Here is an 18185-nt window from a genome sequence, read left to right as displayed (position 1 = left end):
TCTCACTGGGCAAGTGTATGAGTTACTTTGCTGTTGCTGTGATGAATCATCATGCCCACAGCAACTTATAGATGAGTTTATTTGAGCTAACAGTTCCAGAGGGTTAGAATCCATTGATGGTGGACTGAAGGCATGATGACAGGAGCAGGAAGTTGAGGGCTCACTCTTTAAACTGCAAGCACCCAATAAAGAGAATGAACTAGTAATGGTTTGAGTCTTTAAATGCTCAAAATTTGCCTCTGGTGACATACTTTAAGTCTCTCCAAACAGTTCCAGCAACTGGGTACCAAGTATTCAAATGTCCAATTTAAATCACCATACTCCCATGCTTGGGATTTAGTTTGTAGCTATGAATGCCACTGGATCTGAAGCTGCAGGATTGAACCAAGCCACACCAAACCATACCAAGTCATACCAGAACAAAATATGCATAATCCAGTCAGGTGAGCAACAGAATTGGATGGGGGATGAGATGCACAAGGGATTGACAGACTCAGGAGTGCAAAGAAAGACACTCAGTTTACAGCTTGGCAAAGTGGCATACATTTGTAATCCCAGAACCTAGGAGGCTGAGGCAGGAGGCTTGCTACAAGTTTGCAGCCATCATGGACAGTTAGATACTGAGTACCAAGTCAGCCAGGGCTGCATCACAAGATCCTATGTGTAACAGAAGGAGAAGGGATTTATTGAGTCACTTTTCTATAGAAGTTCAGGTTCCTCACATGTGTGAGCAATGGAGCAAACTGCTAGCTGACGAGCATTGGCTCCCAGACGTCAAGGTCACCCTTCCCCAGTTTTTATGTGCTCTCTGATTTGTTCCAGAGTTTCGAAACTAGAATGACTTTCCCCCTTTCCATGCCAAGGATGGAAATTGTATTCCTGGAGGACACAGACTACTCTGTGTATTTTGTTTTACTTTTCAATAGCAACATGTAAATAGATCTGGTTTAGGCCAATGTTTATTGTTTGACCCAAAGTATAAGGAATGGTAATGATAAGAAATTAAATAGTCTGCCTGCTTTGGAAAGTCTTTTCTTTGAAAGTTTTACTTTTTATAAGTTTGAATTGATTAGCATTGTGTGTATAAGTGCATGATGGGTGTGTGTGTAAGCATGTGCATGGTGTGTATGTGTGTGTGTAAGTATGTGTGCCTCATATCGTGTGTAAAGGTCAGAAGGCGACACGAAGGAGTTTGTCCTCTCTTCCTGCCTTCATGTGGACTCTAGGGACAGGTGGCTAGGTTAATGTGGCAAGTACCTTTACCCACTGAGCCACCTAGTTGGTCTTACTTGGGAAATTTTAGCTGTGCAACTGCAAGGTAACTTTTGAATGGGATGTTGGCTGAGTACTTTAATCTTTTTTTTTTTTTTTTTTTTTTTTTTTTTTTTGAGTCAGGGTTAACTATGTAGCTCTGGCTGTTCTGGAATTGTCTATACAGAGCAGGGTGGTCTCAAACTCATAGAGATCTACCTGCCTCTGCCTTCAGAGTACTGGGATTAAAGGACATTTCCAGCCTAAATACTCCAATTCTTACTGGTTTGCCTGACCCCAGTTTTACACAACTTTATGCTCCAATTCATTAGATTGTTTGCTTTTTATGAATGACACCTTATTCTTAGTAATCTTTCCACAGATTACACTTGTCACTCAGCCTGTTCACCAGAAAGTCCTGAGACAATCGCCCCTGGATTGGAGCACGCTCTCCTTTAGGATTTCCAACACAGTTTCTTCTAATAGTCTTACCCTAAATTACTTTCAAATCTGACCTCAGGACCATGATCCTTTTCTTTAATAGTCTGTGGTTTGAATTTTGACTACCCAAAATTCTGCGGAGAATAAAGTTAATCAAACTCTTTCATATTTTATGGACTCTCCTGTTTGTGTCTCACTTCTTGAGACTCTTCAAGTCCACACTAAGGACCTCTTCATTACTCACCTTTGAGGACCACAGGGAATTTCAAAAGTTTAGTTATTTAATAATTAATTAAAAGTTTCAAATTTCATGCCTCAATATAGAAGTGGATGCCCACAGTCATCTATAGGATAGAACACAGAGACCCCAATGGAAGAGCTAGTAAAATTACCCAAGGAACTGAAGGGGTCTGCAACCCTATAGGTGAAACAACAATATGAACTAATCAGTACCTCCAGAGCTCGTGGCTCTAGCTGCATATGTAGCAGAAGATGGCCTAGTCAGCTATCGTTGGGAAGAGAGGCCCCTTGGTCTTGCAAACTTTATATGCCCCATACAGGGGAACGCCAGGACAAAGAAGTGGGAGTGAGTGGGCAGGGGAGCAGGGTGGGGGGAGGGTATAGGGGACATTCAGGATAACATTCGAAATGTAAATGAAGAAAATATCTAATAAAATAATTAAAAAAAGAAAAAGAATTAAGGCAAAAAAATTTTCATGCCTCCTTGAAAATAAAAATGCATCCTTCCTTTCTTCTCCTTTCAGTTGGATGTAGATTTTGATGCTAGAGGCAACCCTGGTTTGTGTGTTTCACTCCGGATAAGGTCTGTGCATGCAACATACACAAACAGGCCTTAACAGACGTTTACCTGATTGGTTATTCAACCATACAACCAGAACTGGGAAGATAAGGTGGCTAGAAGAGAAGGAAGAAACTGGTACCCAACTTGGGACTCAGATTATTTGCCCTTGAACATTGAGATAGGTTGTAAACCATTAGTTCCTTTTAGGTTACTGTGAAAAAGCAATCACAGTCAATCACAGTGAGTTGCTTCCATTTGCAATGAGGATATGGGAGCAAAGGGAAATGGAGATTACAGAGCTCATCTGATATATCTGCTTCTGAGTTGGCTATGGACACAGAAGGAAGATTCTGCTGGGGCTGTATTGGGGAGAACTCCCAGGAAGTGAAGGAAAGATGGCCTTTGTCATGCCAAAGTTTACCAGGAGCTGGGCACTAAATTTACAGATCAAATTTTCCTTTATTTCTCTTTGTTAGCAAAATTCCCTGACTTACTCTAACATTGTCTTAAGTATGCTAAGGGGAATTAGGTGACAGATCCTAGGTCTGACACTTGAGTTGTAAGGTTTGAAGGGAGAAAGAGGTCAGTTTAATGACAGCAGAGTTGCCTCTGACATTTCCCTAAGAAAGGTGAGTTGCAGGGGGTTGATACTACAAGTTGCATCTGTCTTGACCAGTGGAGGACACCTTTCCTCTGGAGACTGTCTGGTTATACCAAGAAAGCAAGCACTTTCTTTGGCAGGTCTCTCTTGGTTTTGGTCCTTGGTTGGTCTTTTAAGTTCAATCATTGCATAGTTGGTCTGTGTACCTACTAACACACAGGTCTGATTCTTAGCTAGGCCTGTTTAGGTTCAGAGATGTGCAGTTCACTTCTAGTTTTTAAGACTTCTAGAGAGATCATAATGTGAAAATGAAATAGGACACAAAACTCAGGGTCAACTCCTCCAGCTGTTTTCTTCTGAACCGACACTTACTATTGAAATTAATCTGGCTCTTATGAAGAATAATATTAATAGTAAAGCAGACAAGGCTACGTGAATATCAATAGTAACAGAATTCCTGCAATCAGAGGTCTGTACTGTGCTGGTCTTATAGCCTCAATGTGTTAAAGTGAGAGGCTCTGTTTACCCCTGTACAGCACCATTCATTATTTTTAGTGGCTGACAGTGATGACCAGGATAGTAGGATCGGCTGGATTCGGGAATCGATGTTCCAATTAGTGGTAAGGTATTNCATGTCATACTTGAGCAATTAGTGATAAGGTATTGCATGTCATACTTGAGCAATTAGTGATAAGGCATTGCATGTCATACTTGAGAGTGATTGCCTCGATGGAGACATTTCACTCTTTCCATGGGAGGAATTTGTTTTGGGCCTTCAGCTTTCACACCTGCGTTACCTAAATGCCAAGATGACAATATGTGTAAATCAAAGAATTTAGGACTGGCAGATGTAGATTCCTTCACACGGCATTTTTGATGTGCACAGATCTTTGGTGCTGGTATATTTTGTGGCCCTAGGGTGTATAATGACATTGTGTCTCCAAATTAGGCCTTTCTTTGTGTCTTAAGTATGAGATAAAAGAAAAAAAAAAACTTATTCTTAGCATTTTCTGATATTGGGAATTTTTTCTTCATATAGAGGCATGTCTTAGAAAGCCTAACCTTTAATACATTTTAATACATTATTCATTCCTGGAAAAAAACTCTGATTAAAAGAAGGCAAGATGATAATCAAATATTTAAAAATATGCAAATGCAGCGCTGTCAGTTCCTCTCAGCAGTGCCAATATTTTTCAGTGCAAATGTACCCTGGCTGCAATTTTGCTTTGAAATCAGACATAATGGATAAAAACAGAAATGAGTGATCCTCTTATGAAATAACACAATTATGCTTTGGGAGAATATACTTTTGCTATAAAGTAAAAAATGTTTTAATATTTTTATAAGAAAACCACGGCATGTTTATAAACACTCTATCAAGCATTTTTACAATGGGGCCTCCACTGACATCTGGAAACGCAATAAATATTCACGGACACATGGAGTATGAAATATACATCTTGATTTTATAATCGTGTGTGCTTTATTTTTTTTACACAAATGGAATGGAAGTGTTGAATATTTACACTTAACAGGAGTGTAAGCTGTGCAGTGCCTCTGTAAACTCCCGCCAGGCAAGGAGTGATTCCCCCTCCCTCCCTCCCCTCCCATCCTGCGTTACAGCTTGATGGAGAAACATCCTGTCAGAGAGAAGCACAAAATTGTCATAGTAAAAGGATCTAATGGGTACAACCTGGTGCACTCAGAAGTTAAGATACACTTAGGAAACACAAATTTGAAAAGAAGAAAAAGTTTGCCATCCCACTGGGAGTCAACCTTGCCACTTAGCTGTCTGTCCTTGTGAGCTGCAAGGGAGAAACTGTACTCTTTCAGCTGATCTCAGTCTAAATCCGCTGCCTGCCTTAGCTTGTCTTCAGCTGCTACAAGAAACTGCACAGCTGTACGAGAAATGATTTCTGAAGCACAGGTTTCAGTGAGGAAGAATATTTACAGACTGAAGTGTGTATGTGTTTCCAACCACATTGACTCTGACCTCAGGGTATGCATACCATCTATATCATACCCTTAAATAATTAATGCATATCCACAGAATTCTCTATGGAGTTTCCTGGAAAATCAGTTGTCACAGGAGGAACTCCACATGCTTGAAGGGAATGGATGTCTCCCCAGGAGTGACTCATTAGTATAATAAATTTAGCCTTAGTCCTTGACTTAAATGCTTTTGTGTAGGAATTTTAGGCAGGACCAAGACAGGAGAAAAAAAGATGTCATTTCACTAGCAAGTCCATTCAGTCTCACCAGAGCAACCACCAGTTGAAAAGCAGAGGGGCTTCACATGGAAACGGGAAGAAGAATATAGAGGGGAAAAAAAATCTCTCTCCAAACCAGGGCGGTGTCATGGCTTCAGTGAGGTTCGTTGGAATTGTTGTTAGGGCCAGAGTTCGCCTCTGTTGAAAGGAAGCATCCTCAGCGTGGGTGGTGCTGGGAGTGAGTTCCTGGAGACGGTCCAGGCGGAGGCTTCCAGGTGCCAGGGGGCCCACAGCTCTTGCATCAGCACTGCCGGGGCAGTGGTGCAGGCTGGCTCCAGGGCAGGGCCTCACACTCAGCTTTGCTTTCTGGGCTGAGTGAGTAAAATGGTGACCCCCAAGTATTTGTGTCATGAGTCCATCGTGTGGACTTGCTGTCTGAATCAGCCGTGAGCCCTTTATAGGACAAAGAAACTTTAGGAGCGGGGTGTACTGATGATCAGAACTATGTGAGAGGAGAGAAGAGGGCGGTCAGGTCTGGGAAGAAGGATTAATAAGGGGAATGGGAGATGGAGAAGGGAGAGATGGATAGAGAAAGACATAGGAGAGAAGAGCGGCAAGTTCAAAAACCCAGGAAGGATAAGAGAGGGTAAAAATGACAGGTGATGAGAGGAGATGAGTGGGAGAAATGAGGAGAAATAGATGAGAGCCAGAGGTGTACAGAGCATCCGCTGACTCTGTCCTGAAGGGCTGGCAGTAGGGTCTAAGACAGCTCACAGAGGCACCTGAGTGCAGCTTCATCTAGATGGGCTTGCAAAATGGATAGAGCCAACCCCTGAATTTGGGTCTGGGAGAAAGGGCCTTCCAAGAATAGGCCATCATATCTCATGGAAAAGAGCAATAAGCAAATGCCTCAGCAATAACTGACTGACAGGTGGGATTTCGATTTTGGTAAAGCTGAGACCCCCATGGTGCTACACATTGTACCAGAGCATGAAAAATAGCACCAGTGACACGATCTGGCACTTTTCCGAAAGGGCCCAGCATGTGAAGGTGACACTGTGCCCCCAGCGAGCCTTCAGATTGGAGAGAGCTCCGGACAGTTTGCAGTGTTAGCACCAGTCTGGCCCGAGGCTCCAGGTGCATTTGCACCAGATGTGATCTGGGTGACTCTCATGCCATTTCCATAGATGTCATTGGATTTGCTGCAAAATACACCAGTTCTTTGGAGCCATAGAGACCTCAACATTGGGAAGCTCAGGACAACACAACAAAACGGATGAGTGAATTCTATAGGAAAAGACCCTCTCACCAATGTGCTTGGTGATTCGTCAAGCAAATATATATGTATTTATATTTATATAAATCTACATAAAAAACCAGTGCTAATGCTAATCCAGAAGCATCTATACTGGGAAAATAAATAATTATATTACTACAAAACCAATGGTTTGTGATTCAATTTGATTGTACTCAGCCACGCAATACTATCAAATGGAAAGCACGTCACACAACTAGAGAAAACATCTACTCATTAATGACAGTCCTCTAAGGTAAATGGTTGCATGCTCAGTGGAGAAACCAAAGAAGTTATCATGGTGGCCTATAAAGAGAGCTGGGATCAGGAATGGCATTCTAGTGGCAGAAAACTTCTGAGAGCTATATTGATGGAAGTTGGCCGTGACCTGAAACTGGTGAGTTGCAGACATGGACATGTCTTTTAGCATTTTTGAGCCCTCTAAGGCTATCTCTAGAAAATTGAGGGGAAAAAATACACATGACTGCTTGGTACCTCTTCATTTGGCAAAGGCAGCCTCAAGGCTATAGGTCGATGCTTCCTTTTGTAATTTAACGTTTGTTTTGGTGACTACAGCTGGGCAGATGAGGGTTATTTAGTAAAAGATGAATGACCGTTGATTTTGGAAAGAGACTCTCAGTGTTAAGCTCTGATGGTCTAACTTAGAAGAAGCCCCATCACTTTGATGGCTCTGTCTTTTGTTCTTATACGCCAGCCTATGTGCTGGTTGACTGCACAGTGTGGCAGAATCCCTGCCAGGTCTTGATGTACCCCAGAAATAAGGCGATGGGGCTTAATCTGGGCATGCATAGAACCCAGACTTGAGTGGTTATTAATAATACTAAAAAGTCTCTCTCTGAACACCTTGGGCAGAACCAGGGCTGATGATACCATCAGCGCTAAAATGGGAAGCTAACTCTTGTGTTTCAGCTTATAGGCTTTGGGAGGTTTCTCTTTTAAAATCATTATTAGTATAATTGTTAGAAAAATAAACTTGGTCCAGGTGCAGCCCTAAGGAAGGCAATTCAATTGGTTGAGCTCAAAGCCATAAATCATCCCTTTCTTGTGGTTCTCTTTGCCCTCTATACTGAAACAAAGTGCGTCCCTCACCACTCCCAACTAGATAACTTCTCTTTTTTCTCTTCCTGAGAGAAATAGTGCATCTTAGGACAGATCTCCCCCTGTAATGCCAACTAGGGCTGTTACAAAACACTTCAATTGCTCTGTGAAACAAAGAAAAGATAATTCTAATGACTTATGGTTTGCCAGAATACTGAATCATTCTTGAACTGTGTGCAAGTAACTAGGAACAATGTTATTTGACTATCTGTGTGGTTGGCTCAGGCTACTTAACTAGAGGAAAGCAATCTTTCCCTTTCGATTATTTGCATGAGTTTGTCTCTGAAAAGCCATGGGCTTAAAGAATTGTAACAAAAATCTCTTCCAAAACTATCGATGAGGGTAACTTACTAAGGAGTGTGTTCCGTAAGAGTGTATCGCTAGTGTGCTAGTGTGCATGGGCGGTGTGGGAGGGGAGCGAAAGGGCAGTCTTTGTCAGACCTGGAGGGAACTCAGATGCTCTGAATGGATCATTGGCAACAAAAGGGAGAGTGCAGCCTCAAATTCTTGAATTTGATCATCTGCTGAGAGTGCGTACATTTAGTCTTTCAATGTTTTTTAGTCTTTACAAAATATTTCACAAAACTTTTTAACCTATAGAAATTCATTTCTATACATTTAATATATTTATTGTATAAATTATTCTCATCTTTAGTGCCTTCTTTCAGCTTATAAATGGCAAAATAGACAATCGACAGTCATAAAGCTAGGCCAGGTGGAATCTCCTTCTCGGTGAGGTTAGTCCTCCACACAAGACACGCTTGTCTTTGCGCATGCCAGCTAAGGAAACTAAGCAATCATCCTCCCCTGATAGTATGTCGTCTCCAAAGGGACTCTTTCTGTTTTTCCTATTTCCTTTGCTTGTTAGCAAATCAAAGGATGTGCATAGTTATAAAATTCGAAGTGTACCAATTACAGAGGTGGGTAAGGGGTAGGTTGGTGAGGTTCAAGTGCTGGCAACTTTTCTTAAAGCAAACACAGAGAGCTCAGCAGCTAAATCAGCTCTGGACATCTGCTGGGGTGAGAAGGCTGCCCATCTCTAGGGCAGAGAGCCCATCAGAGGTTCATTCCTATACCTGGTACTTTGAGCAAACCCAAGCCTTCCTGCATACCGTGATGTCTTTTCCGTCCCACCCTTCGGCCCCTCTGTTTCCTTCATGGCTTCACACAGTTTGTGTTGTACATTCATAAGGATTCACATTGACTGCAAAAACATAAATGCAACAAAAACATAAAAGCCTCCAAGTGTTAGATTATATATATTTTGTTCTTCTAAATGCTCTTCTTTTGTTGTCAGAGGTGCAGTAGCTAATTTATAACTTCTCCTTTGAGGGAATCCAGATGAAAGGTCCAGACTGCTCTTCAATAACAAGCTTGCATTGGTTGTAAATATCTTCTAAGGTATCTCCTTGGACAATAGCTGTTGCAAAGACATAAATAGCAAGGGTTAGGAGGCACTGCCTTGGGGGTGAGGACAATTATCTCTCACCCAACAGAAGCTGGGATCAGTGACAAACAACTTATCAGGAGGCCTAATGTCCCCTTTATGTGAGGGGAAAAATGCAGGAAGCTTACATAAGTGTGGTCACCTCAGTGGTGCTTAAAAGGGGCATTCTTTCCATGCCCTAGGCAAGTAATAAATGTGTCCCAATCTTAGCGCTTTCTGTTTGTTCACAATTCTAGCAACACATTGTTTCATGGATGGCTGCTCCAAGTCAGGCAGTAGAGCAGAAGATAGAGCAGTTTCAGACTGAAGAGTTTCTATACTTTAATTAAGGCAGAAATTCAGGTCTTGTAGACATGGAAATAATAAGAGTTTTGAAGGACAAGCTTAGTTAACCTTTTCAGTTTACTGAGAAATACCATTATTCTCCAAGTTATTTGGTAAATTAGGATTTTTTTTTTTTGTCTCACAGAACTATTTATACTGTGAATACCTGATAAGGAACATAAATAAGAGGAACTATAAATCACTAAGCCGTATGTGATTCAGAGAGATACTTGGCTCTCTGAAGATTTGAACACATTTTGTTGTTTCCTTCAATAAATGCTCTTGTGGAGTTGGGTTTCCCAAATACATCAGCACTAACCATATGCTACCAAGGCTTTGAGACAAATTATTATTGAAATAGAGTTGACATTATTATGTTTCAAAACCTATCTTCAGATCACACTATGGTAATTTACCCACACGTGCAAACTATGAGCCAAATAATTGTTATTTCGGCTTCATTTTCCCACCTGGGAACTGAACTTGGGTCCTCTAGTGTAGCGAGTGTTCTTAACTGCTGAGCTATCTGTCCAGCCCTTAGATTTTTCCCACCTGAATGCTCTTTTAAAATCACTCACATTACTAAAAGAAACCTTAATATTAACTTTAGTAAAAGTAATTACACAGCGCTATGCTCATGGTGAGTTTGGTAGTCAAGGCAACTGCAACAATCTCCTTCTCATTTCATGCCAGTAATTCATGAGGGAAGTTGTTGTATTGAATGTTATTTTGGAGGATGCTGGGATCAAACCTTATGAAAGCCACTTTGCCTCAGACTTAGTATCTTGTTATCATTCATTGAGAATCCACTGTGAATTAAATTCCCCGAAGGCAGGTTTCTCCCTGGATTTAGTCAGTGTTTTTTTTTTGTCAGAGCAGAGAAGGAGAGGGGACTCAGGACATCCACAAGAAATTCATATTCTATTCCCAAAATGTCTTGTTGCCAAAGACATTGTTAAAAAAAAAAATCAAAGCTATTATTAGTCTTGAAACAGTGTTAACTGAAGCATCTCCAAATGGGTTTTCCTCACGCTGCTGACCGAGGAGATAGATCTGGGGGTCTTCAAGGCAGAGACTGCAGGATAGTAATTGTTGTAGATACTGCTCACTTTGAGCCTTAAAAACATTGGTTTTCAAGTTTTATGAAAATATCAGGGAGACAGTTTAATGAGGTAGCATGCCTAAGATCTCCTTAATAGCAGGAGATGGCTCAGGGAATTTGCTGCTCATGGTTTAGGACCAGCGAGAACTGGAAATGAGCTAACTCAGAGAGGAGAGAATCCAGAGCTCCAAACCAAGTGGATAAGGCAGATTAGGGTACAGGCAGCCTCACCTGGAAGGGTTTGGGGTCTAGCTTCACCAGGCATGGAGCCTATCCTAAGTATAGCACCAGGCAATTTATCATCATTTCTTGTAGTATGGGGCGCCAAGGAAACTTACCTGTAAAATATTCTCCAAATTCTTGTTCTAGTTTAATTGCCCGGTCATAAGTTTTCTTGGCTTGTTCCTCTGTCAGACGCTTATTCATCTCCCTGAGAAAATGAGGGTTTGATATTAGGATACAAAGAGAGTCTACCAAATTTCCACAATTTTACAGTGACCCCCGTAGGAGGCAGAGTTTAATCCTAGTAGCTGTTAAGGCTTCATCTTGGGCTCATTGATGGAACCATTTCAGCCACTGAAGGTTAGGTGCTAGGGTGCCCACTCTCCTGGAGGACAGGCTACATGTGCAGCACAGGGCTGAAGCAGAACCTGTCTCCTTGCCATCTGTGGCCTCCATTTCCTTCCCTGCAGTCCCTAGAGCAGGATTATAAACTTCCTCTCCAGCAGGCCCAAGAGTATTTAAATGGAGTACTATGCGTTCCCTGAGGTTCCACCTCATCAGAACAGACTGCCTTTCAATGACTTCTCTGTTGTACTTCTAAACTCAAACTTCCTTTGTTTGAAGTTCAGTAGGTTTCCACATCTCTAAAATTCACAAAGGGCATAAACTGAAGACAGTCTTCCAGAAGTGGTCAGAGGGAGGAAAGATGAACATATATCTGGGTTTGTTAGGTAGCACTATATTCAAGAGAACTAGCCTTGCTTCTTCTCAGGTCCCGCCTTTATAAAAGGATTAATATCTTGCCTCCATCCCTCTTAAGGTCTACTGTTCACCCTCCATGCAAGTTTGATAAATAGAAGCCCACAGAGCTTCCGTAGTATTATGCAGAGTGGAGCAGATCCCAGAGGAGTTCTGTAGCTCTAACTACTCAACTTGTACAAACATTGAGTCATGCCCATAGTGACAAGAACTCTAGACTTCCTGTTCTTATGACCAAATGCCAGCACAAGTGTCTGCTGAGGGACTGAACTACACTGGATACAGAGTCACTGAAAAGTGCTGGGACCACAATATTTCCAAATATGACTATAACTGAGCTACTTAATCAAATGGTGAACTAGGATAGAGGAGCTTGGTCTAGAAGGATCTCTAATGTAGGGTGTAGGGTACAGTCAGATAGAAGGAATAGCCTCTAATATTTAATAGTATTCTAGGGTCAATGTGGTTGACAGAAATTAATTGACTATTTCTAAGTGATTAATAGGGATTTAGTGTGATCTCAAGAATGATTCAAAGTAATGTATGTTCGAGGATTCTGATCTGTCCATTACATTTTGTATTTATGAATCAAAATATTATATCATGTTCCATCAACTCATAGAATTACCACTTGTAAATTAAAATGTATTTAAAAGGTTAAAAAAAAAAAAGAAACCGTGATGGCTGATTGATTTTTGTTCAGATAGGAAAATGGATTATAAAGGAGTTACATCTAAGACTGTCTTTTCTATTAATTTGGTTTACCATTAACTATGTAGAAGAATGTTGTTTGATCTTGTGGTAACTAAAGTGTAACCCAATCTAGTCTCAAGAACAAGAAGGTGGGAGGAAAATGGATATTTTTCTAATTCTCTCTAAAATCAATTTATTTGATTGCTAACTCCATATTGGTATTATCTTCCCAGAGCCTCTAGGCACTGAAAGCAGAGGTCCAACCAAATGAATAGACATTTTGATTGGCTGGTTAGGTACATTTCTGAAAGTATTGGGGCCTTGTATGTTACTTGGACACCAGAGATCCAGGTTTGGAATCCCTAGGCTTAGTCAATCCCTTTCCCAGTACAGGTTAAGGGGGCTTGAAGTGGAGAGGGGGCTTCCTTAAGGTTGTCTATAAAGTAGCAATCAGGAGTTCTGGAGTAAAACATTGATCCCCTTTCCACAACCACTGTCAACCATGCCATATTATACCAAAGCTTGGTACCTTCTGAAACATGGTTATGTGAAGAAAGAAGTTGGACATGGGTTTCAATGTTACTGAGAACTGAAGTACAAAGTAAATATTTTACGGACCTTTGTTGTTATAAATATTCTCATTGCATTTCACGGAGTTTATACCTAAGCTTCAGGTTCTTTGAGGGAGAAGCCTATGGCTTGTTTATTACCATATGAAATGAGCTTGATTCAATAACTGTCAAATGAGTGAGTGGATGACTAAATGGTGAGTGAGGGAAACAAATATGGTTGGTTATATGGCATAGATGCCAGTAGAGGAATACACAATGCATCATGGGTTTAAAGCCATAAAAGACCATTAGTGGGGATAGGGTACACAGACACAGGAAACCTTCCCATTGCTATGTGATAGGTACAGAAGTGAGGAGGCAGCACATTATGAAAATACCTCTTTCACATACGCCCTTGAATTTATGTTCCTCTTGAGAGGCAGCTGTGTGCTTGCTCATCAGCTCTGTGGATGATGAGTAGGAGAGGTAATGTGTGTGACGGTGTGTCACTGTCTCGCTGTGACAGCAGCCATGCTCTTGTTCCAACTGACCGAGCTTTGCTCCTTTCTGGGCAATGGGCAATTCAAGAGAGCATTGCTCCTGAAGTAGAAGCCCCAGGAGAGAGGGAGCCACAAACAACAGCCTGGAGTAATGAGACTGCACCAGGCTGAGTGTCAGCATCACTGCAGTGGAGATCCATGGATAGGGCTACAGCAAATTATGCCAAGGACACTGTCCTCATTGTGGCATCCAGCCTTTGGCATGCTTAGTTTTCCTTGGTGCTAAGTGTCTGTGACAGGGCCCTAAGGCAGAACTACATGAATCATCTGGTAGTTATGGAAGGAAGTAGATCTTCCATTGAGCACCAGATGGGCTGTCTCCCAGCATCACACTGGACTAAATGTGCCACTGCTCTTGGTCCCTCAGGCTTTTCTTCCCTAGGAAGTCATCCCTCCCTTGTGTGTTTATGATGTGGATTAATTTCTATTTCTGAAAAGAGCTTTTATGATGCTGTTCCCAAGAGGAGAGCGCCACTTTTCTTCTCATGAGATTATCATTGCAAGGCTTTGTGTAGCAGTTTACAGATTATAAGTCACTTTTACATAATGACATTGTGGTCACTTAACTAACTTTGTGAAATACTGCCCACAGAAGAAGCTTAACTCGTGCTGTTGGAACACCATTTTATCACCAATGCACATTTTCTATGTGGTAATTGGGGTTAATGTTCTTTATGTTTGCTTCCCAGTTTTATTTTTCTGTCTTGTCAAAAACCCTTGTCTACCTTTACTTCTGGGGGTATTCTCTGTTTTTAGGATACAACTCTGGTGATTTCCCCAGAGGTCAGCTATGTGTTTGAAGTTTATTTTCCCGGCTGCCAGTCCAACTACTGTGGTTCAATTTGCAGCTTTGTCCTCAGAGGAGACCAGACAGGTAGCTGATATCCTCAGAAAACAAGGGCTTTCATCTCTGGGAATAAGTACCTTCTATTTTTACCATCTTTCCATAAGCATTGTTTTCCAGTGTGCTGTGTATGGTTCAGCCCAACAACATTCTCCTAAGGCCTGCATTTGCCTCTCCTGGAGGCAGTGCTGAAGCAAGGCTCTTGTAACAGAGGCACCGACCTCATCTCTGGTTTTCTCCAGGAAGCTGCTTATGTGTTTTATGAGGATAACACAATGAATTAGTGATTCATAAAAGGTTACCCTGCATATTTTGCAATAATAATATTATTTCCTGAGCTCTTACTATGTACTAAGGACTAAATGAGCATCTGTGACATTGCTCAACCTTGGGGGGGGGGCTCAAACAACTTGGGCTAAGATTATATGAAGTATCATTGGTTAAAAAAAAGCTGGCCTTATTGTCCGCTTTTCATGTCTCTGCTCTGCTACTGTTACAGTGGCCTCACTGCTGTGTGGGAACTGTCTAGATGGGCATTCAGTCAGATTATGGATATCTGCCCAATTTGCTGACTGGTTTTAAGGAGAAGTATTTTACTAGACCTTTAGAAATGATTTGAAACAACATCAGAACCATGCTTTTCCCCACACTTATGTATTTACATAGATGTGGAGATGATGAATTAAGGATATAGCATGTCACTAGGGAAGGCTCTGTGCCAGGGTCTGCATGTCTTAAGGTAGAGTCAGCATTTTATTAAAGGCAATGTAGAATATCAATGGAAAATTCTGAAATATTCTTTGTACCCTTTATAAAAACAAAATAACACATTTAACAATTTACCTGTGAAACTGTTCTCAAAGTTAAGAAACAATACAAAGATGATAATCTTCTGTGATTGATAAAAACTAAAATGGAAGCTAAAATAACTGCCCAATCCCTCCATAAACCTCTTAGACCAAATGAAGCTGCTAACAAATAGAAAATGTGAAGGTGAAAACAATTTGTAAAGTAGTGAAGAGTCACTGACTCAAAAAGTTTAATATGTATTCAAGTAAGTATATAATATTTGATAATATAAAATTATAAATAATATTTATAAATAATATTTGTAACATTATATTTATAACAGATTATATAATAAATATATTTAACAAATATTTAACAATATAAAATAATAATATAAACATACAGTCATATAATACAAAATAATACTTTATAAATCTACTATATATATGTTAAAAAGGGAAATGCTTAACGACCGACACTGGCATTCCTGTCTGAAAGCCTTTATGACAAGCTGCTGCTGCTGCTGCTTGCTGTATTCAGGGCAGGGTTCTGGGTGAGGATTTATCCTCTACTTACATCAGAGGTTCCAGAGACTTGGGCTTTATGAAGATGGCAATGGGATAGAGCTGGGCGACTTGTAACCGCTTAATAGCATTTCCCGATACATCAAGTATACAGTGCTTGCCCTGGTAGAAGTATGGGAAAAATACCAGGTTAAAAATATCAAGAAAAATGGCCAGTGTCCAGTGAAATAAAATATAGCACGTTTTAGAGACAGGTATGAAGCATAAAGAATAATTTGAAGTGTGAGGTAGGTATTACTGACTGTTTTACAGGAGAAAATATTAAACCTTAGCAACTATTGACCAATGACCCCAAATTCACTAGTAGGAAGACTGAAGCCTAGCTTTCGAGTATGGGTAGAACTGGTAGTTAGAGTAGACATTTCATCATCTTAACCAATGTTAAACCTGGAGGAATGATGATCACAGGGGCCTTGAGCAATTCTATACACTTGCTCAGGGCTTATGTGCATTCTGTCTTGATACATACATGACAGAAGGCAGACACAGAAGAAACCTTCAGTTTTATATGGTTCAATGCTGACTCTTTCAGTGAGTATGTACAGTTTGCTTGTTAACAGATAGAATGCCTACTCCTGTATAACACACCTCATTTAACTTGGCTTCCAAAGCTGTGGATGTTCAGTGCCGGGAGCTACTTCATAAAATATTTCTGGGCAAGTACAATGATTTGCCACATCTCATTCTACCTCCTGGGGAGAAATGGCCTTATTACTGAGGAGAGGCTTAGAGAACTTTACACAAGAAAATGTATGTTTATGTAGATAGGCACGATCCTAAGTCAGTAAAACATGGAAAATGCACATTGTGTAAGATGAAGAGTGCAGCGAATGCTTGAATACTTATGAGAAACACACCAGGATACTTTATGCCTTATCGCTTATGGAATACATCCAAAGGTTGCTAGCTGTGAAGCACAGTGGTTACATGGAAGGTGTAATGCTATTTTCTGGGCCATTAAGGAATTTCTGGTCTCCCATTTAGCTCCACAGTTCCCTCTGACAGGATATCTTTGTAGAATGAAATGAGGTCGAGTTTCATATTTCTGCACAAAGGTATCCAGTTTAAAAAGTATGTACAGGAATATTGAATAAACTATCTTTTTTCAGTATTTTGGGTACTTTTATTGAGAACAGCTGGCTCTAAGGTGTTGGATTATTTCAGCAATCCTGTTCCATTGGCCTGTGTGTCTAATATTCGGTCTAAATCAAAATCATTGTTGCTTTAATTAATCTGGCTATACTCTTATCTCTTGAATTTGGGAATTGGAATCTTAGTTCTTTTTGCTTTGGCTGTTTTTCCTTTTCTTATGCGTGTGCTTCCATATAAATTTTAGGATTAAATTACTTCAAGCTTTGTGAAGAATCCTTCATATTTTGCTAGGGATGGTACCCTATCTGTATTGTGACTTTGGGTTGTATATTATTTACTTTTCTTGTTGCTCCGATACAATAGCAGGCAGAAACAAATGAAATCCATCATGGCGGAGAAGTCATGGTGGCTGGAGCAGGAAGCAGCTGGCCATAGATAGGAAACAGAGAGGGGTGAATGCTGGGGTTCAGCCTTTTCTCCTTTTATTCAGTCTGGGACACCAGGGACTGGTGCTGCCCACACTTCCATGTCAATCAACCTGGTCTGAATGCTTGAAGACATGCCAGGAGGTTTGTTGCCATGGTGATTCTAAATTCCATCAAATTGGCAATCAAGATCATGGAGGATAGGTCGTGGGGACATTGTAGCAATATTAATTTCTCTACTCCATGAGCATAAGAAGTCTTACCATTTTTGTGACTCTTCAATATATTTTAATCATACTCAATCTTTTTACCCTCCCTTGTTTCACTCCAATGGTCAATAAATCTCTTTCCTCTTCCCGAGTCCGCTTCTACTTAGTGAGTTTGCATAGGGCTGATTATAGAAGCACAGTTGAAGTGTTATTTGCAAGAGAAGGGGAAGCCTAGTAGTGGCTACAGCACTGAGGAGACTTTCTTTCTATCTCCCCTGCAACCATTAATTGTCTCTAGATCTCTAGGGAGAAGTGGGGTTTCATAAGCCCCCTTTGGGAGACATTTTATTATCAGTTTAGGTATCATTGCTTGTGATTGCTGTATTCAGAGATTTTATGTTCTCACAGCTCACTTTTGATAAGCACCCATATGTATCCAGAAAAATTTCCTTGTCATACAGGTTTTCTCATCTATTATCATTCAGTTTTTCCTTAAAATTTCCAATGCTCCTTTGCATTTCTGAGGGGCATCCTGACTCATCTCTGACTTTTAGTGACATCAGCTCTCTTTTCTTGGTGAGTCTAGTTTAAATTCTGTCAGTTTTATTTTTTAAAAGCTAACTCTGGTTTAGGAATCCTTTGTGTTGTCTCGGTGGCATGCGCGTCTCACATAACCATTATTTGTTTCCTCCTCCTAATCTTACTCGGTGCTCTTGCTTCTCTAGTTAGGAAGTTGTTTGGTTACTTATTGGAAATCTGCTTTTATTCTTTCTTTTTTAAGTGGCTGCTCACTGTTAGTTCTCTCCTCTCCTCTCCTCTCCCTCTCCTCTCCTCTCCTCTCCCTCTCCTCTCCTCTCCTCTCCTCT

At 40.7% G+C, this 18185-nt stretch overlaps 1 protein-coding gene across 24 annotated transcripts in view; it reads right to left on the bottom strand.

Moving 5' to 3' along the window:
• Positions 1-4402: 4402 nt before the first annotated feature.
• Positions 4403-18185, bottom strand: part of Dlg2 (discs large MAGUK scaffold protein 2) — a 1883913-nt gene continuing 1870130 nt past the window's right edge. For 22 of the 24 annotated variants that reach the window (XM_029535332.1, XM_029535281.1, XM_029535286.1 and 19 more), the window contains 3 exons: positions 15586-15695; positions 10930-11021; positions 4414-9138 (listed from right to left, as the gene is read on the bottom strand). In XM_029535332.1, coding sequence (XP_029391192.1) covers positions 9032-9138; positions 10930-11021; positions 15586-15695 — 309 coding nt within the window. In that variant the 3' untranslated portion in view covers positions 4414-9031. Of the gene's footprint in view, positions 9139-10929; positions 11022-15585; positions 15696-18185 lie in introns of all 24 variants that reach the window. The other 2 variants (XM_021215105.2, XM_021215126.1) reach the window with 1 other exon arrangement.

Source organism: Mus pahari, chromosome 1 (assembly GCF_900095145.1).
Source record: "Mus pahari chromosome 1, PAHARI_EIJ_v1.1, whole genome shotgun sequence".
Lineage (NCBI taxonomy): Eukaryota > Metazoa > Chordata > Mammalia > Rodentia > Muridae > Mus > Mus pahari.
The sequence above is the reverse complement of the archived record's forward strand: the minus strand, read 5'-3'. Positions and strand labels throughout refer to the sequence as shown.